The sequence below is a fragment of the Hyla sarda genome, chromosome 8 (genome assembly GCF_029499605.1).
Source record: "Hyla sarda isolate aHylSar1 chromosome 8, aHylSar1.hap1, whole genome shotgun sequence".
NCBI lineage: Eukaryota > Metazoa > Chordata > Amphibia > Anura > Hylidae > Hyla > Hyla sarda.
In genome coordinates this window covers 66,422,458-66,449,062 of record NC_079196.1, presented here as the reverse complement: position 1 = coordinate 66,449,062, position 26,605 = coordinate 66,422,458, and the positions used below count along the sequence as shown (strand labels likewise).

General features: G+C 42.6%; 1 protein-coding gene across 4 annotated transcripts in view; it reads left to right on the top strand.

The window, feature by feature from the left end:
- CERKL (ceramide kinase like) overlaps nucleotides 1-26,605 on the top strand; it is a 170,429-nt gene that overhangs the window by 28,545 nt on the left and 115,279 nt on the right. For 2 of the 4 annotated variants that reach the window (XM_056536982.1, XM_056536981.1), the window contains exon 2: nucleotides 19,660-19,893. In XM_056536982.1, coding sequence (XP_056392957.1) covers nucleotides 19,695-19,893 — 199 coding nt within the window. In that variant the 5' untranslated portion in view covers nucleotides 19,660-19,694. Of the gene's footprint in view, nucleotides 1-10,523; nucleotides 10,754-19,659; nucleotides 19,894-26,605 lie in introns of those variants that run through there. The other 2 variants (XM_056536983.1, XM_056536984.1) reach the window with 2 other exon arrangements.

The following is a 26,605-nucleotide window of genomic DNA, read 5'->3' as shown; positions in this document are numbered from 1 at the left end:
CAGATTGCTTCTTTGATTGTTAAAAAGGCCTCTGAAAAATGAAAGAAACGATCTGATTGGTTGCTACGGGCAACTGCACCACTGTTCCTTTACACAGGTTACTATGCCCCCCCCCCCACATATATATACATACAGTCATGGTTGTAAATGTTGGCACCCCTGAAATATTTCTTGAACATAAGATATTTATCACAGAAAAGGATTGCAGGAACACATGTTTTGCTATACACATGTTTATTCCGTTTGTTTGTATTGGAACTAAACCAGAAAAGGGAGGAAAAAAAGCAAATTGGACATAATGTCACACCAAACTCCAAAAATGGTCTGGACAAAATTATTGGCACCCTTAGGCCCCTTTCACACTATACATTCATCCGTTTTAAAGATCCTTTATAATGTTCTGTTATGAAAACCCTGAAAATCTGCCGTTAAGCTGCCATTACAAAATCCCATTATAGTCTATGGGATTTTTACATTATCTGTTTTAACCCGTCATAGCCCTTTATTAATAACAGACGTTATTTTGTGACAGGAGAAAGTAACGGGAGAAATAGTGCATGCCGTTTAACGGCCGATTTTCAGGGTTTTCATAACGGAACATTATAATGGACTTAAAATGGATGAATGTATAGCGTGAAAGGGGCCTTAACTTAATATTTGGTTGCACACCCTTTGGAAAATATAACTGAAATCAGTGGCTTTCTATAACCATCAATAAGCTTCTTGCACCTCTCAGCCGGAATGTTGAACCACTCTTCCTTTGCAAACTGCTCCAGGTCTCTCTTATTGGAAGGGCACCTTTTACCAACAGCAATTTTAAGATCTCTCCACAGGTGTTCAATGGGATTTAGATCTGGACTCATTGCTGGCCACTTCAGTACTCTCCAGCACTTTGTTGCCATCCATTTCTGGGTGCTTTTTGACGTATGTTTGGGGTCTTTGTCCTGCTGGAAGACCCAAGATCTCGGACGCAAACTCAGCTTTCTGACACTGGGCTGTGCAGTGCGACCCAAAATCCGTTGGTAATCCTCAGATTTCATGATGCCTTGGACACATTCAAGGCACCAAGTGCCAGAGGCAGCAAAACAACCCCAAAACATCATTGAACCTCCACCATATTTCACTGTAGGTACTGTGTTCTTTTCTTTGTAGGCCTCATTCCATTTTCGATAAACAGTAGAATGATGTGCTTTACCAAAAAGCTCTATCTTGGTCTCATCTGTCCACAAGACATTTTCCCAGAAGGTTTTTGGCTTACTCAAGTTCATTTTGGCAAAATGTAGTCTTGCTTTTTTATGTCTCTGTGTCAGCAGTGGGGTCCTCCTGGGTCTCCCGCCATAGCATTTAATTTCATTTAAATGTCGACAGAAAGTTTGCTCTGACACTGATGCTCCCGGAGCCTGCAGGACAGCTTGAATATCTTTGGAAGTTGTTTGGGGCTGCTTATATACCATCCGGCATTGACACCTTTCATCAATGGTAGAAAACAGAAGAAATACAAAACACAACTGGGCGCTCTCTCGTATCCTGTTGTTGGAAAAAGGGGGGGGGGGGACCCACCACCTCACCTAATGTGCTGTACCGACCTGCTGAGGGGATGCAACAGTGTAAATCCAACACTGTTGGAAGGTGTGGGTAGAGATTGGTGGATGCAGCGTGCAGCTCTATCTCCCCTATCTGTGTCCCTTAGGTTACGGAATGATAGACGAAGAATGAATAGATAAAGGTGGCGAATTTTGTAGAGCGCTCCTGCTGTCAAATGACGGACTCAAAACGCCACAGTTGCACAGGACAATTTATTGAAATATTTTTTTAAAGGACAATGCGTTTCGGTGCTTACATGTGCCTTCATCAGTGCACAAGAGGATAAAAACAATGCGTCCTGAGGTGCTGGCACAGCCACTCAAGCACAGCCGGCACCTCAGGACGCATTGTTTTTATCCTCTTGTAGACCTGATCAAGGCGCATGTGAGCGCCGAAACGCGTTGTCCTTTAAAAAAATCTATAAATAAATTGTCCTGTGCAGCCGTGGCATTTTGAGTCCGTCATTTGACAGCAGGAGCGCTCTACAAAATTCCCCACCTTTATCTACCCATTCTTCACCTTTCATCAATGTTTTTCTTCCGTTCACGCCTAGGGAGATTAGCTACAGTGCCATGGGTTGCAAACCTCTTGATAATGTTGCGCAATGTGGACAAAGGCAAATCTAGATCTCTGTAGATGGACTTGTAACCTTGAGATTGTTGATATTTTTCCACAATTTTGGTTCTCAAGTCCTCAGACAGTTCTCTTCTCTTTCTTTTCTCCATGCTTAGTGTAGAAGATAAATGCAAAGATAAAAAGAAGCAGACAGGAGAAGGCGCTGCCTTGTGCCGTTACCGGGGGTGAGAGGGTTAAACGTGGTAGAGGGTTGAACATGGCTCAGAGCTCAATATCTATAGTAGCATAGAACATACAGAGCAGGGCTGCCTCTGGACCCGGGTCCACCTGGGGAGGGTGGCTGTAGAGTGCTTGATTTTCCGCTGGCATTTGCCGAACGGGAAAGAAAAAAACAGGCCATTTTTGGGGTGCACACCGCAAATTTCAGAGAACCATGGATGCCGTTAGGACGAAAAAAAGGGAAAGGAAATCCAGCCTCCGCAGGTGCGATGAAACTTAACGTTTACTTCATTCCATTAGAAACAAAAAACATGGTGGAAAGGGAGTTGTGACATGTCACTCTAAAATCGTAGTGAAACGCATTTCACTTTGATTTTAGAGTGACATGTCACAACTCCCTTTCCACCATGTTTTTTTGGATTTCCTTTCCCTTTTTTCATCTGCATGCTACGGGGACGGGTGGGTACCTGAATCCATGCTTCCGCACCGTTGCCTATTCGTGTCTGGAGTCTTTGCATTGGAGCGGTGAGCTGGTCTATTTTTCCTTTATTTATAACTGCCATGGATGCCGTTAGTTAGATTATAGTTCTTTTATTACCATAGACAACGCGTTTTGAGAGCGGCCCGCTCTCTTTTTCAAGTCCTTTACAGAAATGACATACAATCAATGCTTTATACAAAAAAGAGTTTTGCAGGATGGGTGACGTAACCAAAATTGCGGCATGCGCCCCGAAAATCACCTTTTTGTTTCTTCCCCGTTCGGCAACCAGTGGAACTTCAACCATGCTTAGTGTGGCACACACAGACTTTTTATCTGCTTTCAGGTGTGATTTTTATATTGCCCACACCTGTTACTTGCCCCCAGGTGAGTTTAAAGGAGCATCACATGCTTGAAGCAATCTAATTTTTCCACAATTTTGAAATGGTGCCTATAATTTTGTCCAGCCCATTTTTGGAGTTTGGTGTGACATTATGTCCAATTTGCTTTTTCCAATACACACAAAGAGAATAAATGTGTATAGCAAAACATGTGTTACTGCAATCCTTTTCTGTGAGAATTACTTCATTTTCTTGAAAAATTTCAGGGGTGCCAACATTTACGGCCATTACTGTATGTGTGTGTGTGTAGGGTGCCGATGTAAATGGGCATATTTTAAACAAGAAGCAATGGTTCATGGACCATGCCACTTTTCTTCTGACGCTTTCTGTAGCTACGCATGAAATCTGAGACATACAGGAGATACTATTGAAGCGTTGTGCTCCTTTATGGTAGGCAGTTGTCTACACTTACCCCACATATGGCAAAAACCTGTATCCTTTCTGCTGTATTACACTTGATAAAATAATCTTGTAATAGCCCAGTAGGGTGATGTTCTGTAGACATCAGTAGAAAGCACATAGAGCAGATTTTTAGACACCCTGGCAACACATTTATGAACAGGTGACTTCAGGGATCATTGTGGTTCTCACTGTAGCACTCAAAGATCTGAATAAAGCCAGGAACATGATACGTAAATGATTTTATAGCATTTTCTTTTAAAGAAAACCAAATTGATGATTTTCATTAGTGTAAGGTATGCTCTCATCTTTCTGCTGGCATTTGTTATCTCTGGCTATCTTCTAAGTCCTGCTAAATGTATGATCTTCTTTCATAGTAAGGATTTGATTTTAGTGAAATTGCACTTGTGGCTGGGAAATAATCCTTTACTTTGCAAAGGAAGGGTATTTGACATCTATGGAAAAATAATAGTACTTGAGCAGACAGGGCAATTTTCATACATTTCATTTATTAACGAGTCAAGGCGCTGTTCACTGTGTTGTGATTTCTGTTGTTACATGATCCATGAGTTATGTGACAGGTCTATTCTGCAGAAGATCCAAATAGTAGACTTATAATGGGTTTAAATGGGTTGGATAAAATACACTATTCTGATAGTAATAACAGAAACCATTCAAATTGGAAGTTAATTCTAGTGTGATCAGAGAAATGTATATACATACCGTATATACTCGAGTATAAGCCAAGGCCCCTAATTTCACCCCAAAAACCCAGGAAAAGTTATTGACTCGACTATAAGCCTAGGGTGGGAAATACATCATTCCCCCACGTCATCATCCAGACCCCCCGTCATCATCCCCCCCTTCATCATCACCGCCTGTCAATCCCCTCATCAGTGGTCTTCAACCTGCAGACCTCCAGAGGTTGCAAAACTACAACTCCCAGCATGCTGAACAGCCATCGGCTGTCCGGGCATGCTGGGAGTTGTAGTTTTGAAACCTCTGGAGGTCCGCAGGTTGAAGACCCCTGCGGCCTTCGTCATCATCCAGACACCCCCTTTAGTTTTCTACCCACCTCCTCTCGGTGGGAAGGAAGGGTGAGCTGGTCCGGGCCATCTATGCTGCAGGGACCGTCCGGTGTGGAGGGTTAGTCATTCCGGGCTGTCCATTTTAACCGGGGGGGCCCTCTTATCCACACCTGGCCCCGGACTAGTGATGTTGCTTTGATGACGACGCACAGGGACGTTCATGCGCGTCCCTGTGTGTCGTCGTCAAGGCAAAGTCACTAGTCCAGGGCCAGGCCCGGAGTGTGGAGAAGAGGGCCCCCCCGGTTAAAATGGACAGCCCGGAATGACTAACCCTCCCCACCGGATGGTCCCTGCAGCATAGATGGCCCGGACCAGCTCATCCTTCCTTCCCACCGAGGGGAGGTGAGTAGAAAACTAAAGGGGGTGTCTGGATGATGACGAAGGCTGCAGTGGTCTTCAACCTGCGGACCTCCAGAGGTTTCAAAACTACAACTCCCAGCATGCCCAGACAGCCGATGGCTGTCTGGGCATGCTGGGAGTTGTAGTTTTGTAACATCTGGAGGTCCGCAGGTTGAAGACCACTGAGAAGGGATTGACAGGCGGAGAGTTCACTCGAGTATTGGCCGAGGGGGGCGTTTTCAGCACGAAAAATCATGCTGAAAAACTCGGCTTATACTCGAGTATATACAGTATCTATCTATCTATCTGTGTGTGTGTATAATAAGTTATCTATACATAACATCCTGTACACAAATGATATGCTGCTTTTTTTTACAGCTTCCAGTTAACTGCCTAGTCTGCCTTTGCTGCCACTTTGCTGCTCATTAGGTCCCTGATAATCACCACTTCTTTTTGTTCTGTTTTGAGACAGGAAAAAATGGCCGGAAAGACCTCCTCCACCAATCACTGGCTAAGGAGGACACCCCTGCAACCAGTGGTTGATCAGGCATTTCCCGTGTGTTCAGATCAGGAAACAGATATCGGCGGGCAGCACCTTAGGGTCTATTATGACGTACAGTATCCTGTGCATATTTGATCCACAGGATTTGATGCACAGGATTTTAACCTACACATTTTAATATAAACTAAATAGCTGACACAGCATTAAATCCTGTGCATCAAATATGCACAGGATACTGTATGTGTGAATACACCCTTTACATTGGTTTACTTTCACCTATGAATATTTATTTGTAACCAGTGCTGAGCCCACACTTTGTAGTATATATATATATATATATATATATATGTATATATATATATATATACACAAATAAATACGTTTCAAACTGTTGATACAATAGATTGTAGACTAACATAACACACAGTCGTAGGAATCCGCTTCAGTGTTGTGTTGCTGGGTATAGTCTATGCAGAAGGCCACCTCAGCAAAATGTCTTGTGAGTACAAAACAAAAAGGGGGGGGGGGGGGGGGGCTGGATGATGACGAAGGCTGCAGTGGTCTTCAACCTGCGGACCTCCAGATGTTTCAAAACTACAACTCCCAGCATGCCCGGACAGCGATCGGTTGGGAGTTGTAGTTTTGCAACATCTGGAGGTCCGCAGTTTGAAGACCACTGAAGGCGGAGAGTTCAATGGAGTATAAGCCGAGGGGGGTGTTTTCAGCACGAAAAATCGTGCTGAAAAACTCAGCTTATACTCGAGTATATACGGTACCAGTACATTCACATGTTCATGTACAAAAATGACCTATGTTCATTTTTCAATATGTGAATCTATAACCAAAGTGCAATCTTCAGTCCAGGACACAGAAGACGAATGAGATGATGCTCTCACATTAGGTTGTTAGTCCTTCACTGTAAGTATCGCTCTGGGGATTATTTAGAGGCTGGAAAAGGACAATTTACAAAGTAGCTAACAATATATTTGCAGCTTACTCTACAAGTCCCTATTTGCTTTTTCTGCCTACCAGTCTAGGTACCCCCTGAAGAACCCTACAAAAAGAAAACGTTAACCCCTTAAGGACTCGGCGTTTTTCCGTTTTTGCATTTTCATTTTTTCCTCATCACCTTCTAAAAATCATAACGCTTTCAATTTTGCACCTAAAAATCCATATGATAGCTTATTTTTTGCGCCACCAATTCTACTTTGCAGTGACATTAGTCATTTTACCAAAAAATACACGGCGAAACGGAAAAAAAATCATTGTGCGACAAAATTGAAGAAAAAATGTCATTTTGTAACTTTTGGGGGCTTCCGTTTCTACGCAGTGCATTTTTTGGTCAAAATTACACCTTATCTTTATTCTGTAGGTCCATACGGTTAAAATGATACCCAACTTATATAGGTTTGATTTTGTCGTACTTCTCAAAAAAATCATAACTGCATGCAGGAAAATTTCTACATTTAAAAATGTCATCTTCTGACCCCTGTAACTTTTTTATTTTTCCGCATACGGGACGGTATGAGGGCTCATTTTTTGTTCTGAAGTTTTTATTGGTACCATTTTTGTGTTGATCGGACTTTTTGATTGCTTTTTATGATATAAAAAGTGACCAAAAATATGCTATTTTGGACTTCTGAATTTTTTTGCGCAACTTTGATCGCCACGTCTGAAGGGTTAACAGCGCGCGGCACAACGATTGGTGCCGCACGCTGTTAGCCCAGGGCACAACGATAGCTGGGACCGACCCGGTGTTGATGCAGGGTCACGCCATTTTTCACACAGGGACCGGTCTCAGGGCGTACAGGTTAATGGTTCCGACACTATAGGCCCCAATGCATTTTTCTCTTCAGTCCTAAGACTCTTTAGGGACAACAATGTAAGGTTGTTTATTGCTGATGCCTGTGGCAGTCCGTATCACGACCACTAAAAAACAACCCCTTTGGTTCCTGTTGAGGTCTTATATGGCTCCATTTTTTGAGCCAAAGTCAAAAGTGGATCCATGAGGAAGGAGAAGTATAAGTCCTTCCTTCATATTTTCCATTCCTTTTGAATACACATCTGGCTTTGGCTTAAAAACTGCAGTGGCAGTTTAAAGAGAGAATAATTGCCAGAAAAAACCTGTGTTAGACAGGAATAGTATGAAAATAATACTTGTCATAGGCCTTTATACTGGTAGAGGTTTGGAAACCTTCCTCAGTGGTGGAAAAAAAAAACCTTCACTACCATCATTTGGAGAACAGAAAGCACCATAGGTGCTATAAGGTCATGTAGAGTTTGGTGCAACAAATGCGTCCACATTACCGACGGAATATCCATTTAGCCTGTGTTAATGTAGGAATGCATGCATGCATAAGATATAAGATGGGACATTTACAGTGGCAGATGTTTCAGTCCCCACCATTTCACGTCTCCTAGAAACTAATCTTTTTAGAGTACAAGCTGATTCTTAGAAAAACAAACATTTGGCAAATAAATGGCATAAAATCCCTGACATCAGCATTAAATAACTGTAACTGTTCTTTTTGTCGAAACCTGAGTACTTGTGTTAGGAGCTGGGGTAGTGTATTAAATTGTGCATAAGTGCTGAACGGTTAATGTGCTGTTCTAATAAACCAAATAAGGAGCACTCCGCAGACAATTAATTTTATCCTGGTACTTTCTGCCAATGCTTGTACCAGTCTTGTGCTAAATAGCACTTGTGTTTGCTTTTCTTCAAAAGTTTGCACTAAACTTCCGGCCCCATGATCAGCAGTCATTAGACATGTTCGCTCCGGGGGCTGATGGTAACGGGGTGTTGCTTGAAAGATCATGGGGGTCCCCAGCAGCGGGACTCCCGCGATCAGGCATTTTATCCCCTATCCTTTGGATAGGGGATAAGATGTCTTAGCGCCGGAGTAACCCTTTAAGGATTTTCTTAGTCTTTCACAGGTGACATAACTGTGGTGATGCCTGATTCACTGGCCATAATTATATTACCTGTGACTAAGGAAATCCAGAAAACATGACCTGTTGGCGGGGAGGGGTCTTGAGGACCGCGCTTGAGAAACACTGTTCTACAGTGAAGGGGGATGCTGTTCTCTGAGCAAAAGCTATTGTGTATAACTATCTACTGGTGTCACTTTTCACTGTGTTCCTTGTCTGTCCTGTAAACAAGGGCATTACTGGGAAATAAACTGTTCAGGAATTTTCAGATTATTTTTAGCCCTAGTGGCCAGAATAAAAACTGTAATATTACAGGATTATTACAAACTATAGATATAAAATGGAAAATAAAAAAAAAAGCTTCACCAAAAACTCTTAATACATTTTTTTTGACATATAGACCTGATTTAAACAGTTCATTTTCTAATGACCCATTCCCTTTAAAGCAGGGGTTCTTAACCTTGTTGGAGGTACTGAACCCCACCAGTTTCATATGCGCATGCGGAACCCCTCTTAATTGGAAAAATAAAATATGATTTTTTTCAAATTCAAAACATAGGAGGTATATATTTAAGTATATATTTATACATAGGTGCACAAAATGAACAAAACCATTAAAGGGGTACTCCGCTGCCCTGTGTCGGAAGCTCCGCTCCCCAGCTTCCGGAAGTTTATTGTTCCAGACGCTGTGTGCGGGCTTCCGTGTTCAGGGCCGCCCCTTGTGACGTCACGCCCGCCCCCTTCTTGACGTCGCGCGGGCGGGCGTGACGTCACGAGGGGCGGCCCTGAACACGGAAGCCTGCACACAGCGTCCGGAACAATAAACTTCCGGGCGCTGGGGAGCGGAGCTTCCGACACAGGGCAGCGGAGTACCCCTTTAAGAACAAAACCATGAAAACATGATTTTCACACAAAAACATAATGAATATTTACTGCAAATCAGTGTGACTTCTGCTGTTGTCTTTCAGAGACCAGTTCAGAAATGCGCGGCTTTACCTTGGCAAGTGCCACTCTCATGTCATTTTCACAACAATGGCAGTGTTCCCCCACATTAGGCAGGCAGTGTTCCCCCATATTAGGCAGGCAGTGTTCCCCCATATTAGGCAGGCAGTGTTCCCCCACATTAGGCAGGCCAGTGGTCTTCAACCTGTGGACCTCCAGATGTTGCAAAACTACAACTCCCAGCATGCCCGGACAGCCGTTGGCTGTCCGGGCATGCTGGGAGTTGTAGTTTTGCAACATCTAAAGGTCCACAGGTTGAAGACCACAGATGCAGGCAGTGTTCCCCCACAGACATCCAGCCTCCAGCCATATACAGTGTATGGCTGGAGGCTGTATGCCTGTGTACTGCCCACTTCATTGCTCCGACCACCGCTCCGGCTATAGCAGTAGGTCTCGGGACCGGTGGTCGGAGCGCCGAAGATGACGTGCTGCTGGTTACTTACCAAGCTGGCCAGCGCGCGTCTTCCTCCTTCACTATCCTCCGGTCCTCGGCGCCTTCATTTCCATGGGCGCACGCACAGGACGTCAGTGACGTCCCGGCGTGCACTATGTCCCGGCGGTCCTTAATTTTTAAACTTAACGCGGGGCCGAAGGGAGTTAATAGTCATGGGGGGAATTGCCCCATCGCTACAGGACGGGCAAACACCAGCTCTGGTCTGGGCCCCAAGCAATTCCTTGATTTGCCTGTCCTGTTGCGACCTCCCCCGCCGAACCCCCGGGACTGACTCACCGAACCCCTGGGGTTCGATCGAACCCAGGTTAAAAACCACTGCTTTAAAGACATAGGGGGAGATTTATCAAAACCTGTGCAGAGGAAAAGTTGCCCAGTTGCCCATAGCAACCAATCAGATTGCTTCTTTCATTTTGCAGAGGCCTTGTTAAAAATGAAAGAAGTGATCTGATTGGTTGCTATGGACAACTGGGCAACTTTTTCTCTGCACAGGTTTTGATGAATCTCCCCCATAATGCCTTTCAGTATGGTGTTGCTGCAGTGAATGGAACGGGTTCCTTTTCATATATAATATTGTATCTGTCTTCTAGAAGTTTTGGAGCTTATTGCTTACTATTTATAAAACAGAATGTGGTTGTAGGCATCTTTTTGTAGAATTTTCTGTCTATGCTGGGAATTGCATAGACACTTAACCCCCTACTATAAAAATATATTATAAAAAAAAATATGAATGTATAATACAAATATAAAACAGTGCTAAAAGGTGGACATTCGCTTTTGAATATGGTATGGACATTGTTTTATTTCAGAAACCTCCAGCAAAAAAATGTCTGACATAAAACTTTTTTGTACATAACGATAATATCATGTAGTGTACCTGTTAATTCACAAATACCGTAATTTTTTGAGGCCTTATTATTGCTTATTTTTATTTAATATATCTTAAGTTCCAGCATAGTACCATCTGCCAAGCGAATATCTATATTACTCTTATATTGCAGTCACTTGTTAAAAAAGGTATCAGCAGTGATATCCTGTTACTCAGCCTAATGGCAACCATCTCGTAACACTTACTTACGGCACTAGGTACCATCTGTTCCTGAGATTTCGGTATTCTGTCGGATAGAATGCTATTTAATTCTGTACTAAATTGGCAAATCTTCATTGGGGGAAACAATTTAATTGCAAGGCCCACAGATAATCTCTGTTTACAGGTTGCGTAGTCGCAGCAAAGGCGTGCAAAAATGAGCACTTCTGCCATAGTAGCAGCAGAAATCAGTCGGTGCCAACATTATTTAGCAAAGGTTTAGCAAAAATAGACTAGTGTTCAGCACTTAAAAAGAAATATTACTGTAAGCCGCGGTTCTGTCTGAATCAATCTTGGCACATCTGTCTGATGTAGACCGTAAACAGGATTAGGGCAGGATTTATCTGCTTGACGCTAATTGTACTCGCAGTTTTGAAACATTCCTCTTTTATTGTTATTATTATATATTTTTTTAATAACACACACAAAAAAAAAAATAAGCTTGCCTGATAAACCTCCACCGGGCTATATTATGTGGAGATTTATACCGCACTCGGTTTTAAAGCAGTAGGGGGATCCGAGCACATTTTACTGTAGAATGACTTATCTAATCTCGTAATAATTAAGAATATTAAATTCTGTTTGAATGCACCACACACTGGGGAAAGTCTGTGGGAGCGCACAACTAATACATTGGAATACACACGTTTGTAAATAGAAAAGTCACTACTTTCTTGATAAAAGGTTAAATCCTATTTATTTTACATCATTTGGTGTTTCCTGGAACAGATTTGTTAGATTTATTAAAAAATTACATTGCACGAGCCAAATAGCTATAGTACAGCATTGCTGTATTATTTTTTCATTTTTCGTACTTCTTTTCATGTGCTATGTTCTCTCTTGCTTTTTCTGCATCCACAAACCAACAATGCTTTATAAATATATCAACATTTGATTGCATTTTACCAATAAAAACATCTCTTCAATGTTTTTTTTATTTTTTTTTAATTTTAACTAATAATTGCAATTTTTTTTTACATATAATATAATAATATGAATAATATCAAGCATAGACCTTAGAAATTGGAAGAATTGATTCAGAAAGTATATTGGGACATTTTTTTCTGGAAATTAAGTACCAATTTTAAAAGTAAAAAAGTGGTGAAAGTATAATTGAGTAATAGCTGCAAAGCTTTTTTTTTTTTTTTTTTTCCAGTGCTCCAAAAAGTTTCTAATTTACTAATGAATTTTATGCTCCAAACTTTTTTTGAATGCTTAATGATGCGTCCCTCTTTCAGCCAGCCGACATCGAAGTTTACTGACTTAAATACTATGCTTTATGTGCACACTTGTCTGATGGGCTACACTGGCATCTTTTCACTGTTGATATTATAGATGAGGAATCCAAACTGTTTAAAAAATAATAATATGTAAAAGGCTCTAAAATGCTGACGTTGTGGGTGCATTGGTGACAAATATAGAGTGTCCTGAAATAATGATCAAATCGGGTGGTACTCTCCTATAGCCCCAGAGCTCACATCTTGTAGAATTCTGTGAAATTTCATGGAACCTTAAACTTTTTTGTCTCCCCATGGTTCCCCAAGTGCATAAATTAGTCCTTTGGCGTCCAAAACCACGGTTTAAGAGTTTTCCTTCCTAGACCAATTTTTATATGCCCACATCACTGCAAACCAGGAACACCCCACAAGATTTATGACCCTTTTTCGAAGTCTCTCAGACCCTTATGGGTGCCCATTTTTCCTGCTTACAACAAATAAAGTTCAAGTACTGATTGTTCCCATGCTGACTAGAATATCCCACCCCTTGACAGGTGCCATTGTCACAACATAATTATTCAATGGTTTTAAAGGGGTTGTCCAAAATTTGAAAAGCATAACTGCTTTCTTCCAGAAACAGCGCCACTACTGTCTTGAGTTTTTGAGTGGTACTGTGGCTCCGTTCTATTGAAGTGAATGGAGCTAAATTGTAGTATCATTCACAACCTAAGGACAAGCGTGGTGCTGTTTTTTGGAAGAAATCAGCTCTATTTTTCTAATTCCGGACTACCCCTTAATGTTATGACTGATCTGTGTGTATATAGAAGTGTCACCTTTCATTGTAATCTGGCTGGTAATGATGGGATGACTGCTAAGAAGTGTTGACTGCTGAGAACAGGTAGTGTCAGTCTATTGTGAGATCCAGTGGCCAGTGTGAATACTACAATGTGTCAGGATTATGTTTAAATAGAAATTAGAAAAAAATTGCACCAAAACTAAAAAAAGTTAAAAAGTTTAACATAAAAACTTCACCTACACAATGGGCCTCATTTACGAAGACCAGAGAGTTTTTTTTGGAGTGTTTGTGCTTTTCCTCCATTATTTTTCTCACCTTATTTACTATTGTGTCGCAAGTTTCGTTTTTTTTCTGTCGCACGGAATATTGTTTGGTCGCACAAACTAGGCTGGTAAAACCTGAGTTACCGTATTTTTCGCCGTATAAGACTCACTTTTTCTTCCCCAAAACTGGGGGGAAAAAGTCGGTGCGTCTTATACGGCGAATACACCCCTATCGCGGCGGTCCCTGCGGCCATCAACGGTCGGGACCCGTGGCTAATACAGGACATCACCGATCGCGGTAATGCTCTGTATTAACCATTCAGACGCGGCGATCAAAGCTGACCGCCGCGTCTGAAGGGAAAGTGACACTAACCCGGCTGTTCAGTCGGGCTGTTCGGGACCACCGCGATTTCACCGTGGCGGTCCCGAACAGACCGACTGAATAGCCGGGTTAGTGCTTACAGGACATCGGGAGGGACCTTACCTGCCTCCTCGGTGTCTTCTCCGTTCAGGGATCCCCTGTATGGCCGGCGCTCTCCTCCCTCGTCATCACGTCGTCGCGTACGTGCGTCGGCGTGCGTAACGACGTCATGGCGGCGACAGAGAGCGAGGATACCCGGCCGGCAGCAGAGACGTTCCAGAGCGACGGGGACACGGCGACAGCGATGGAGCGACATCCAGGGCAGCGGTGACGGGTCCGGAGCGGCGGGGACACATGAGTATTACCTCCTCCTGCAGTGGTCTTCAATCTGCGGACCTCCGAATGTTGCAAAACTACAACTCCCAGCATGCCCGGACAGCCGTTGGCTGTCCGGGCATACTGGGAGTTGTAGTTTTGCAACATCTGGAGGTCCGCAGGTTGAAGACCACTATTGGGTTCAAGATCTTAATTTTTTTTAGATTTTGCCCCTAAAAATTGGGTGCGTCTTATACGCCGGTGCGTCCTATAGGACGAAAAATACGGTAAGAAAAAAAAAAATGCAGACTTGGAGAAGACCATTGAGAAGAGAGGACATTTGTGGAAAATAACTATGTTCAAAGCAATAACAATCAAAATATCAATCACTTGTCAAAATTAATTTTAAAGTTTACAAAAATAGTCCATGTAAAGAAAGGTTGACTAAAGGGCACAACATCAACCACCATCTTGTTAATCTAGCCTGAGTGATGCAAATAACATCTCTAATGGCTGTTGTTGTGAACATCATTAAACCCTCCGTTTTTATGAACTTTCCGACTGCTGCCGGCAGTCGGGTTTTCATTTTCACATTCTCACACTTTTTCCGTGTGTTTCACATTATACTCCGAGAGTTTAAAAAAAAAATATTTACTCGGGAACATGTCCCATTTCATTGAAAATACGCTCATTTGGTGTGTTTTACTAAACACTCGTAGAGTTTTCAAAAAGACGGGTTTTTTAGGGTCGCACACATTCGCATACACCGTGCGACAGAATATTAGGTGCTAAACCCGACAAAAACACTCGGGTTCACGTAAATCAGGGCCAATATGTCATTTTCTTGCAATACATCCCCTTTAAAACTTCTGGGGGTTTTGTGTTTGTCAAAGAGAAGTCTACTGATACGGAGGCAGCGTCCAATAGAGCCGTCATTGTGTCTCCAAGGTAACAAACATTAGGAATGATCACAATAATTTGGTTTGAGAGGCTGTGTATTTTACAGTAAGCTTTTGCACAGCATGCTCTTCATAATTGGTGCCATTTAAATAATAAAAAATAGATCGACTCCTAAGCCATTCCTTCTCTGTGACTGCAGCACGTACGCAGCTATTACCGGCTAAGTGACTTCTAGAAGAAGCGTCTTTCCCTTATTCTTGCCATTATTACCTTTTCTTAACTGGAGCACTAGACTGGACTAGACTAGTTAATTTGATATCAATGTGATATGACAAAACAGTAGCAAAAGTTAATTTAGATCACAGTAAGAAGTCACAGGATTAAATAATACTGTTCAGTCTTTTAGAAAAGTTTATTGTTACCAGATGGGAGGAAGATTCTTTCCAACACTGATTTGTTGTGCTCCTGAGGGGTCCAGAGAAATATGATGAATGTATATTACATTTTGTCTACTAAGTAGCATGTGAAGACATAACTATACATTAGTCTTATCAACTTTCTAGATGGCACTTTATATTTGCATAGGATTCAGGATCAGGTTGTATACAGTAATAGAAAAAAATTGAATTTACTCCGAAAGCTAAATTGTTCTTATTGCTTTATGACTGATTTGTGCCCCCATGTTGTGGTTTGCCATGTGGTGCTCTGCTGGGGGTTTTATGCTGTTTATTAGAACAATGGTTTATTAATTCTAGATTGACAATCCAAAAACAGATTTGTGCCTGTTGACTTGCTACATTATAATCTTACTTTGATAGACATTAGCGTATTACTCAGGAGTCTATCTATCTATCTCTCTATCTATCCAAAGTCCAAATATGAACAGCACATCAAGATAGATAAGTAATTTTGAACGGGGTGCAAGCAAACTAGCATCTATCTATCCATCTACATGAAATATCTCAGCAGATAGTGGTTAAAGAGGTACTCCGGCCCTGAGACATCTTATCCCACCGCGGGGTCCCGCCGCTGGGGACCCCCGCAATCTTGTATTCGTCACCCACCTGTTTGAGCTGCACGCCGCAATGCCGGTTCACAAACAGCCGGGTGGCGACCACAGGGCTGGAGTATCATGACGTCACCCCCTGCAATGCAAGTCTACGGGAGGGGGCGTGACGGCCGTCACGTCCCCTCCCATAGACTTGCATAGCGGGGGTGACGTCACACAGGGGCGGAGTCATGACTTCACGATACTCCGGCCCCGTGGTCACCACTTGGCTGTTTGTGAGTGTGGCACCGCGGCATGCAGCTCAAACAGGTAGGTGGCGAATACAAGATTGCGGGGGTCCCCAGCGGCGGGGTCCCCGCAGTGAGACCTCTTATCCCCTATCCTTTGGATACCCCTTTAAAGTTTGGCTTTATGCAACACCAAAATGCTGTGGTGATATTTCGGCCATCTTGCATGATTATTGCCAATGAAGGTGTATGGTAGATGAATCCTTCACTTCACCAAACCTGCACCTATAGATTGTATTAAGTTATTTCTATATTTTCACAAAATTTGCAGTGTTGTTTCACTTGGATTTTTTTTTTTATTCCTGATATCAAGTGCCCTTATGTGTTTGTGTGTTAGGCGATTTCTGCTACAGTGTTCTTTTATGCACGTATTGTGATATTATTACATCATTGATATCTTTTAAGCACCTTATTTAAACCTGACACTTTGTAATATACCTTGCTTGACAATGGCCATGCGAGATGGCTGAAACGTCAACACGACATTCTGGTATAGCAGGATAGGTTTTCTACGGGGATTTGCTCCTACTCTGGACAGTTCCTAAAATGGACAGAGGTGTCAGCAGAGGCAGAAAGGAAATTCATAAAGAAAAGAACTTCCTGTGGATCATAACAGCAGATGATAAGTAATGGAAGGATTAAAGGAGAACTCCGGAATAGGAAAATTATCGTCCATACTGCCAGCAGTAAAAAAATAAACAGTTACATACCTTACATCGCTCCTCCGGTAACCGGCTCCGGCCTCCGCCGCTATCCTCTTCCTGGTTGCCGGTGGCCGGCAATTCATACTGCCAAACACCGGCTGCAGCAAAGTCCCGAGTCGGCCGGCGATAGCCTGAGCAGCAGTGTGACGTTTTCGGCCCCGGCAGCACGTGCTGGTGTGGTGAAGAATTTTGTGTGTTGAAGCTTTCTCACACTGCCGCTCAGCCTATCGCTAGCTGAGTTGGGACTTCGCTGCGGCCGGTGATTCGCAATATGACTTACCGACCACCGGCAACCAGAAAGAGGATCGCGGCGGAGACCGGAGCTGGTTACCGGGCACCGGGGGAGCGAAGGAAGGTATGTACCTGTTTATTTTTTTACTGCTGGCAGTATGGACGATAATTTTCCTATTCCGGAGTTCTCCTCTAAGATTTTTTAATAGAAGTAATTTACAAATCTGTTTAACTTTTGGCACCAATTGATTTAGAAAAAAATGTTTTCCAGTGGAGTACCCCTTTAAGCACTATCGGGATGTGCTGCTGTGATATTTCATGTGGATATTACAGAGGCTGTTGAACCAAGCCTTTCCATAGCTACCACCCTTATCTGGATTTGGTTATGCTGCTCCTCTTTGTTTTTCAATCTATTGACCTGTCTATCTATCTGTCTGTCTATCTATCTTTCTAACCATCTACCTGTCTATCTACTTACCTTGTTTGATAATGGCTGGATGAGCCAGCAGAAACATTGCCTGTAACTCTGCACATGGTGAAATAAAACCCAATTTATTTTTTTTTGCAAAGATACACTGATGTGCTGCAGTGATCCCTTGTCTTGCTAAACTGTGGATCTGTGACCAAGATTCCTACTCCTGCCTGCACCCTTACAGGCCTCCAGGTTGTCTGGGTTTGGATGTGCTGTTCTATCTATCTCATATTTATCTATCTGTTTATTTATTTACCTACCTATCTATCTATCTAGCCTCTCCACAATATCTATCCTATAGGAGTACTCAACTACTTTTAATAAAAGTTCACTTACCTGGGTCTGCATCAGGTAAAAGCCTAAACTGAACACAAGCAGTGGGGCTATGTTTTCACAAAGTATTTTGGTCTCTCTTTTTTTAAGTTCTTAAATTGCCCAAAATGGCTGGTTTAAAGTTCATACACAGAGCAAAAATAGCTTTAACAAAAAATAAAATGTAAATGTACAGTATAACCAGCCCCTTTGGCTTATGGTGGTTGTCATCTGGGGTTACTTAATAATATTTATAGTAGTATTAATAGTAGGTAACCTAACATGCCTAGCATTAGAAACCCTGTCATGTCTCACATTTGTAATAGATGCATTAAAAATGTAAGATATAATGTGAGGTTAATAAATGAATAACAAATGAGCCTCACTATATACTAGTAAGTCACCCCATGGATCTCACATAAGTAACCCCATGTGCATAATGCACAGTGCATGTGGGTTATGTGGGTTCAAGAGAGTTTCTGTATTAAATAGGGCCATCAAATGCTGTCAATATCTGATTGGTAAGAGCCGGACAGCCATCACCCCCACTGATCAGCTGTTATGCATAGTTGCAATACCCACATATACAGTAGAAAAGCTGGAAGCAGACAGCTCCGTACGTTGTGTAGTGGCCGTGCTGGGTCACTGCAGCTCAGCTCCCACTTACCCAAACCCCTTCTTGTCCAACTTCAGCCACACAAACTCTCCATTGGCTGAATGGACACAGGTTCCCACAGACACTGTCCAAATTCTTGTAGAGAGCTACAAAAGAAGGCCCAACTTCATTTTAGTGGTTTAATGGTTATAGCATGGGTTGTCCAGCAAGCTTGTGTAGTTTTGGTGGTCACATGTCCTTGTACTTTTTCTCATATATTCTATTTCCATCTCTGAGAGCATCCAAAAACATTTTACATGTAATTTACATGGATAGATAGTATAGATAGTATACAGTGATACATCGCATAAACGGCTATCCGGCAGCGCAGACTGCTTCAGCTGCCACCGGATAGCCGTTTACGGTGCCCCGTGTGGTCCGCTGACGATCACTTACCTGTCCTCGGGGCTCCGGCACGTCCTCTTCGGGATCCCCTTCATCGTCGGCGCTCTCCATCGTCGTCATCATGTCGCTGCGCACGCCGTCCCATCATCCAGTAGGAGCGGCGTGCGTAACGCCGTGATGGCGGCGACGGAGAGCAAGGATGCCGGGGAAGCAGAGGCCTTGCCGGAGCGTCGGGGAAACCCCGGGGACGCGGCGACAGCGATGGAGGGCAACATCCAGGGCAGGGGTGACGAGCGGTGACGGTCTGGAGCGGCGGGGACAGGTGAGTACAACTTCCTATGCCAGTGGTCTTCAACCTACGGACCTCCAGATGTTGCAAAACTACAACTCCCAGCATGCTGGGTGTTGTAGTTTTGCAACATCTGGAGGTCTGCAGGTTGTAGACCACTGTCCTATACTTTACATTGCACGGATCCCTCAACATACGATGGTTTCAACAAACGATGGTCCGTTTGGAACGGATTACCATCGTATGTTGAGGGACCACAGTATGTGAATGAAATTGTTATCTTATTTTAGAAGTAGAACATCAAGAGGCTTTGCACTTTACTGTAGCTTTATTGTCCATTTAATAGAACATCCAGGATTTCATTTATTTCACTCCCAGGAACAAATCAGTTTTTTTCTTACATGTGTATGTATTTGTGTTTTATATAAAATATTTCTTCTCTTTCACAGGGAAAGCACATACACAAGCTAAAGAAGAATCCATTATGTTGAAGGACATATTTTCTGTGAAACTAAAAAGACGCAGAATGGCCGGGCAGGAAAAAGGTGGCACCTTGTTGGGCATCACAGTATTTGTGTGCATCAGAAAAGGTCATAAGCTAAAAGACAATGCTATTGATTTTTATAATTTGAGTGAAGACTTCTGTGATATTTGGCTCCGGCAACTAAAGGATATATTGAACGGTGAGTTAATCATAAATGTTTCATAAGTCACTGGATACTGTAATTTATCAGATACTAGCTGAATACCCGGCGTTGCCCGGTTTTTCCTTCCTAATCCTTGTTGGGGAGGAAAATAAACAAAGGAGGAAGCTTTTGACTTCATAACCCGTCCTCATATATTGTTGTCATATCCCAACCCCATATCCCAACCTCCTATCCCGTCATCTTATCTCGTCCTCCTATCTCGACCTCCTATCCCGACCTCCTATCCCGTCCTACTATCCCGACCTCCTATCCCGACCTCCTATCCCGACCTCCTATCCCGACCTCCTATCCAGTCCTTCTAACCCAACCTCCTATCCCGACCTCCTGTCCCGACCTCCTGTCCCGACCTCCTATCCCGTCCTATCCTGTCCTCCTATCTCGACCTCCTATCCCGACCTCCTATCCCGTCCTCCTATCCTGTCCTCCTATCCCCACCTCCTACCCCGTCCTCGTATCCCATCCTCGTATCCTGACCTCCTATCCCGTCCTCCTATGCCATCCTCCTATCCTGTCCTCCTATCCCGACCTCCTATCTCGACCTCCTATCCCATCCTCATATCCCGACCCGTAATATGTGTACCAGTTATTGAAATATCTCCAGCTGTACGGAAGTTATGTGAGAACATACATTTCCCATTGATTTGCATGGGACTTTAAACAAAAACCCCTACCCTCACAAATGGGGATAGTTAAGGGTTAAATTAACTATCCTATATTTTAAGTGGACATATAAGTAACAAGTATTATCGAAATATCTCCAGCCGTTTGGAAGTTATTCAGTAACATATATTTCCCATTGACTTGTATGGGACTTTAAACATAAACCCCGCCCCTGGCAAATGGGGGTGAGTAAGGGTTAAATCACCTATCCTATGTTTGTTGTTGACATATAAGTAACATGTGTGCCAAGTTTCATGTTAATATCTTTAGCCGTTTGGACGTGATGCTGGAACATACACACATACATACATATATACACACGTTGAGTTTTATATATATATATATATATATAGATTACTAGTTGTATACCCGGCGTGACCCCGTTTTTCCTTCCTCATCCTTGTTGGGGAGGAAAATCAACAAAGGAGGAAGCTTTTGACTTCATATCCCATCCCCATATATTGTTGTCATATCCCAACCCCATACCCCATCCTCATATCCCGTTCTCATACCCCAACCTCCTATCCCGTCCTCCTATCCCGTCCTCATACCCCTTCCTCCTATCCCGTCCTCCTATCCTCCTATCCCGACCTCCTATCCCGACCTCCTATTTCCATATTCCTGAACTATATACATCAATTCCATATTCCATATTCCTGAACTATATACATCAAATAGATAAACACTATCACACACAATTACCCAAAATCAATATTCTTTATTAAAAGTATCATGAGCAATTATAAATAATGATGTTAAAAACAAGGGCACCAGTAACAACCTCTATAAATTACATAACATGATAAGGCTAGTGGAATAAAATCATGTAAATCCATATATAGGCAATAAACACGTTCAGGGCTATGCACAGTATGTCTACAATAGCATGTCAAGTGACCAAATCAAACAAGAAGATATATAGGCATAAAAAAATCCTAGTGTCTATAAATCAAACAAGCCTTACCAGTTATATATCAACCCCAACATATGTTTCGCTCACATGAGCTTCCTCAGGGGGCGTGGCTCATGTGAGCGAAACATATGTTGGGGTTGATATATGGTAAGGCTTGTTTGATTTATAGACACTAGGATTTTTTTTATGCCTATATATCTTCTTGTTTGATTTGGTCACTTGACATGCTATTGTAGACATACTGTGCATAGCCCTGAACGTGTTTATTGCCTATATATGGATTTACATGATTTTATTCCACTAGCCTTATCATGTTATGTAATTTATAGAGGTTGTTACTGGTGCCCTTGTTTGTAACAACATTTTTGTTCATGATACTTCTAATAAAGATTACTGATTTTGAGTAATTGTGTGTGATAGTGTTTATCTATTTGGGGTATTTGGTTAGTCTAATACTTCACTGATCTATTCTTACAAGGGCTGTTGACACCTCTTTGCTAAATACTTACCGTATATACTCGAGTATAAGCCGACCCGAGTATAAGCCGAGGCCCCTAATTTCAACCCAAAATCCCAGGAAAAGTTATTGACTCGAGTATAAGCCTAGGGTGGGAAATACATCATCCCCCCCTGTCATCATCCAGACCCCCGTCATTAACATCCTCATCATCATCATCACCTCCTGTCATCATCCAGACCCTCATCATCATCACCTGTCATCATCCCCTTGTCATCATCCCCACCCCCCTTCATCATCCCCTTGTCATCATCCCACACCCCCCCTTCATCATCCTCTTGTCATCATCCGCCCTCAGTGGTCTTCAACCTGCGGACCTCCAGAGGTTTCAAAACTACAACTCCCAGCTTGCTGGGAGTTGTAGTTTTGAAACCTCTGGAGGTCCGCAGGTTGAAGACCACTGCGGCCTTCGACATCATCCAGCCCCCTCTCACCCCCCTGTACAGTACTCGCCTCCGCTCGGCGCTGGTCCGGTGCTGCAGGACTGTCCAGTGAGGAGGTCGTCCGGTGGGATAGTCGTTCCGGGCTGCTATCTTCACCGGGGGCGCCTCTTCTCCACGCTTCGGGCCCAGAATAGAGGCGTTGCCTTGACGATGACGCAGAAGTACGTTGGTAATGAACGTACCTCTGCGTCATCGTCAAGGCAACGCCTCTATTCTGGGGCCGGGCCCGAAGCGCTTAGAAGAGGCCTCCCCGGTGAATATAGCAGCCCGGAACCACTATCCCACCGGACGACCTCCTCACCGGACAGTCCTGCAGCACCGGACCAGCGCCGAGCGGAGGCGAGTACTGTACAGAACTAAAGGGGGTGAGAGGGGGCTGGATGATGTCGAAGGCCGCAGTGGTCTTCAACCTGCGGACCTCCGGAGGTTTCAAAACTACAACTCCCAGCAAGCCCGGACAGCCAATGGCTGCCCGGGCTTGCTGGGAGTTGTAGTTTTGAAACCTCTGGAGGTCTGCAGGTTGAAGACCACTGCGGGTGGAGAGTTCACTGGAGTATAAGCCGAGGGGGGTGTTTTCAGCACGAAAAATCGTGCTGAAAAACTCGGCTTATACTCGAGTATATACGGTACATATCATTTCTATTTAAGTAATATTGGGACCTTCCATTCGATCACTTATGCCGTTATAAAATGCATTCTTCTTAAAAGGGGAACTTCAGTAAAAAACAAATGTTTCCAAATGAAAGTTAAACAGATTTGTAAATTAAAATTTTAAGCCCTCTAGTACTTATCAGCTGCTGCATAATACAGAGGAAGTTGTGTAGTTCTTTCCAGTCTGACCACAGTGCTCTCTGATGACACCTCTGTCTCTGTCAGGAACTGTCCAGGGTAGGAGCAAATCCCCATAGAAAACCTCTCCTGCTCTGGACAGTTCTTGGCACAGGCAGAGGTGTCAGCAGAGAGCACTGTGGTCAGACTTGAAAGAACTACACAACTTCCTCTGGGCATAAAGCAGCTGTTAAGTACTGGAAGGATTAAGATTTTTTAATAGAAGTAATTTACAAATCTGTTTAACTTTTTGGCTCCTGTTGATTGGAAAATCCCTTTAAATCCTCTATTTTCCCATCTTCTCTCTTTAACCATTTTCTTATATCCATTCTCCTACCTATAATTACTTTTATAAGAAGTACTAATAAAAATACTTTGGATTCCTGGAGATCCAAAAGTTTATTTTTCTCATATCCAGGAGTATTGAAGCAAGCAACACAGTGTGTGTTTTAAAATGGCTTCCAAGTTGTATGAAGTTTTGTTTGGATATGTGACAATAGGTGTAGGTGTTGCGTTTGGAGTCGCTCCTGATTTTTTTGTATATTTTTTCCCTAGATAAAGGGAAAGCTTGATTTTTCTTTTTTTAACCCCTTAAGGACTGAGCCCTTTTTCACCTTAAGGACTCAGCTGTTTTTTGCAATTCTGACCACTCTCACTTTAAACATTAATAACTCTGGAATGCTTTTACTTATCATTCTGATTCCGAGATTGTTTTTTCGTGACATATTCTACTTTAACTTAGTGGTAAAATTTTATGGTAACTTGCATCCTTTCTTGGTGAAAAATCCCCAAATTTGATGAAAAAATTGAAAATTTTGCATTTTTCTAACTTTGAAGCTCTCTGCTTGTAAGGAAAATGGATATTCAAAATAAAAAAAATTTTGATTCACATATACAATATGTCTACTTTATATTAACATCATAAAATTTATGAATTTTTACTTTTGGAAGACACCAGAGGGCTTCAAAGTTCAGCAGCAATTTTCAAATTTTTCACAAAATTTTCAAACTCGATATTTTTCAGGGACCAGTTCAGATTTGAAGAGGATTTGAAGGATCTTCATATTAGAAATACCCCATAAATGACCCCATTATAAAAACTACACCCCCCAAAGTATTCAAAATGACATTCAGTCAGTGTTTTAACCCTTTAGGTGTTTCACAGGAATAGCAGCAAAGTGAAGGAGAAAATTCAAAATCTTCATTTTTTACACTCGCATGTTCTTGTAGACCCAATTTTTGAATTTTTGCATGTTGTAAAAGGTGAAAATTTTTACTTGTATTTGTAGCCCAATTTTTCTCGAGTAAGCACATACCTCATATGTCTATGTAAAGTGTTCGGCGGGCGCAGTAGAGGGCTCAGAAGGGAAGGAGCGACAAGGGGATTTTGGAGAGAACATTTTTCTGAAATGGTTTTTGGGGGGCATGTCACCTTTAGGAAGCCCCTAGGGTGTCAAAACAGCAAAATAAAAACACATGGCATACCATTTTGAAAAAAAAAAAAAAAATTACCTAAAATGCTTGGTTTCCCAAAAATGTTACATTTTTACAAAGGGTCAAAGCAAAAAATACCCCCCAAAATTTGAAGCCCAATTTATCCCAATTCAGAAAACACCCCATATGGGGGTGAAAAGTGCTCTGCTGGCGCACTACAGGTCTCAGAAGCGAAGTAGTCACATTTGGCTTTTTGGAAGCAAATTTTGCTCTGGAGGCATGCTGCATTTGGAAGCCCCTATGGTGCCAGGACAGCAAAAAAAAAAACCACATGGCATACCATTTTGGAAACTAGACCCCTTGGGGAATGTAACAAGGGGTAAAGTGAACCTTAATATCCCACAAGGGTTTCACGACTTTTGCATATGTAAAAAAATAATAATAATTTTTACCTAAAATGCTTGGTTTCCCCAAAATTTCACATTTTTACAAAGGGTTAAAGCCGAAAATACCCCCCAAAATTTGAAGCCCGATTTCTCCCGATTCAGAAAACACCCCATATGGGGGTGAAAAGTGCTCTGCTGGCGCACTACAGGTCCCAGAAGAGGAGTAGTCACATTTGGCTTTTTGGAAGCAAATTTTGCTCTGGGGGCATGCCGCATTTAGGAAGCCCCTATGGTGCCAGGACAGCAAAAAAAAACACATGGCATACCATTTTGGAAACTAGACCCCTTGGGGAATGTAACAAGGGGTAAAGTGAACCTTAATACCCCACAGGGGTTTCATGACTTTTGCATATGTAAAAAAAAAAAAAAAATTTTACCTAAAATGCTTGGTTTCCCCAAAATTTCACATTTTTACAAAGGGTTAAAGCAGAAAATACCCCCCCAAAATTTGAAGCCCAATTTCTCCCGATTCAGAAAACACCCCATATGGGGGTGAAAAGTGCTCTGCTGGCGCACTACAGGTCTCAGAAGAGGAGTAGTCACATTTGGCTTTTTGGAAGCAAATTTTGCTCTGGGGGCATGCCGCATTTAGGAAGCCCCTATGGTGCCAGGACAGCGAAAAAAAAAACACATGGCATACCATTTTGGAAACTAGACCCCTTGGGGAATGTAACAAGGGGTAAAGTGAACCTTAATACCCCACAGGTGATTCACGCCTTTTGCATATGTAAAAAAAAATAAATAATTTTTACCTAAAATGCTTGGTTTCCCCAAAATGTCACATTTTTACAAAGGGTTAAAGCCGAAAATACCCCCCAAAATTTGAAGCCCAATTTCTCCCGATTCAGAAAACACCCCATATGGGGGTGAAAAGGGCTCTGCTGGCGCACTACAGGTCCCAGAAGAGGAGTAGTCACATTTGGCTTTTTGGAAGCAAATTTTGCTCTGGGGGCATGCCGCATTTAGGAAGCCCCTATGGTGCCAGGACAGCAAAAAAAAAAACACATGGCATACCATTTTGGAAACTAGACCCCTTGGGGAATGTAACAAGGGGTAAAGTGAACCTTAATACCCCACAGGGGTTTCATGACTTTTGCATATGTAAAAAAAAAAAAAATAATTTTACCTAAAATGTTTGGTTTACCCAAATTTTTACATTTTTACAAAGGGTTAAAGCAGAAAATACCCCCCAAAATTTGAAGCCCAATTTCTCCCGATTCAGAAAACACCCCATATGGGGGTGAAAAGTGCTCTGCTGGCGCACTACAGGTCTCAGAAGAGGAGTAGTCACATTTGGCTTTTTGGAAGCAAATTTTGCTCTGGGGGCATGCCGCATTTAGGAAGCCCCTATGGTGCCAGGACAGCAAAAAAAAAAAAAAACACATGGCATACCATTTTGGAAACTAGACCCCTTGGGGAACATAACAGTGTTACAGTGAGTACTTAC